Consider the following 1,381-nt stretch of genomic DNA (forward strand, 5'->3'; position numbering starts at 1 on the left):
GACCCTGACGCTGTTTCTGACAGGGAAACAATGATCCTGGAGATCTCAGTGAACAGGAAAAGCTGTGGCTAACAGAGACAGGCAAGAGAGGGCAGTTAGAGCAGAAATGAGCTCACCCCTTCGCTGTGCTGCACCACCGTGGCGATGTTCTGCAGGCTCTGGAAGTTGTTCGCATTGACAGAACCAAACTCCACAATCTCATCATCCACCTGGAGTCCCTGGACAGAGACAGAAGAGAGATGAGCATCTGCCTTCTACAAAGGCAGGAGCACCACCCTTCACCCAGCCACATGGAGAGAGACGTGCTGTGACACTACTCGTCTCACCATTCAGCCAACTCTCCATGTCCTTGGCAAGAAGCAAGCACCCATTCCTCTGTCCTGTTTTATGGGAAGAGAGATACTGAGGCTGGAATGGTCCGTGAGGGCTGGAATGAGCTGTGTGGTGCAACGATAGAGCTGGGAAGAGAGCACTTATTCCCTAACCAACCCCCCAGCTTACTCCTACTTTTTAACAAGAGACAGAGAAAGCTGCCTGTTGTGTTTCCTCCCTGCCCAGAAGACGGGTTCCCCGGAGCTGCCAGACCCCGCGCGCTCACCGATACGCTTGCAGGAGATCCTGGAGTCACGGTGTTCACTCTGGCAAAGGGTTGGGGCAGGCTCTGGCTCTGGCTCATTGCCTCGGCCAGCGCCTCCGCCTCATCCCTGGCGTGTTTCTCCTTCTCCCGGGCGTGCAGCTGGTGAAGAGCTTCCTCCACCTGCTTCATCAGGGCCTTGTGATCGTTCTGCAGACCTGTGGGGGACACCATGAGCACACGAGCACCAGGAGCGAGCTACAGCCCCGGGTTCTTTCTCAGCACGCGTTCTCCTCCACAGCTGTGCAGAACACGGTGTGCTGGACCTCGCGGACCAGCTGGGGACAGCAATAAGCTCTGCTGGTGTATCTGCTGGAGCCCGGCGCCAGCCCTGCTCACACAGCCCAGCACATGTTTACCTACTGGTAGAAGTTAGACACAGAAAACTACCCAAATAATCAGTAAAAACGCAAGAAAACAGGGCTTGGAGGTGCACAATCACCTGGGAATTACTGAGCAGCAGAGGAGTGTTTTCTATCAAGTCATGTACTTTTACATGCACAGAGCAACAGCCACCCCCAAGGATGCAGCATGGGGCAAACGTCTGAAGAAATAACCACCAAGCTACTTTTTACCCAAAGTTTATTCTATGAACACCACAAAAGCGCTTCACTGAACTTCACAGAACACAGAATCCCAGACTGGTTTGTGTTGGAGGAACCTTAAAGCTCCTCCAGCTCCAACCCCCTGCCATGGGCAGGGACACCTTCCACTAGAGCAGGTTGCTCCAAGCCCCTGTGTCCAGCC

At 54.2% G+C, this 1,381-nt stretch overlaps 1 protein-coding gene across 1 annotated transcript in view; it reads right to left on the reverse strand.

The window, feature by feature from the left end:
* Positions 1–792, reverse strand: part of PSMD9 (proteasome (prosome, macropain) 26S subunit, non-ATPase, 9) — a gene marked incomplete at its 5' end in the record, with an annotated part of 1,407 nt that extends 615 nt beyond the window's left edge. Inside the window, 2 exons of the mRNA XM_010020020.1 lie at positions 117–218; positions 599–792. Coding sequence (XP_010018322.1) covers positions 117–218; positions 599–792 — 296 coding nt within the window. The remainder of the gene's footprint in view (positions 1–116; positions 219–598) is intronic.
* Between the last annotated feature and the right edge of the window lie 589 nt (positions 793–1,381).

Source organism: Nestor notabilis, unplaced genomic scaffold (genome assembly GCF_000696875.1).
Source record: "Nestor notabilis isolate BGI_N333 unplaced genomic scaffold, ASM69687v1 scaffold15918, whole genome shotgun sequence".
NCBI classification, from domain to species: domain Eukaryota; kingdom Metazoa; phylum Chordata; class Aves; order Psittaciformes; family Psittacidae; genus Nestor; species Nestor notabilis.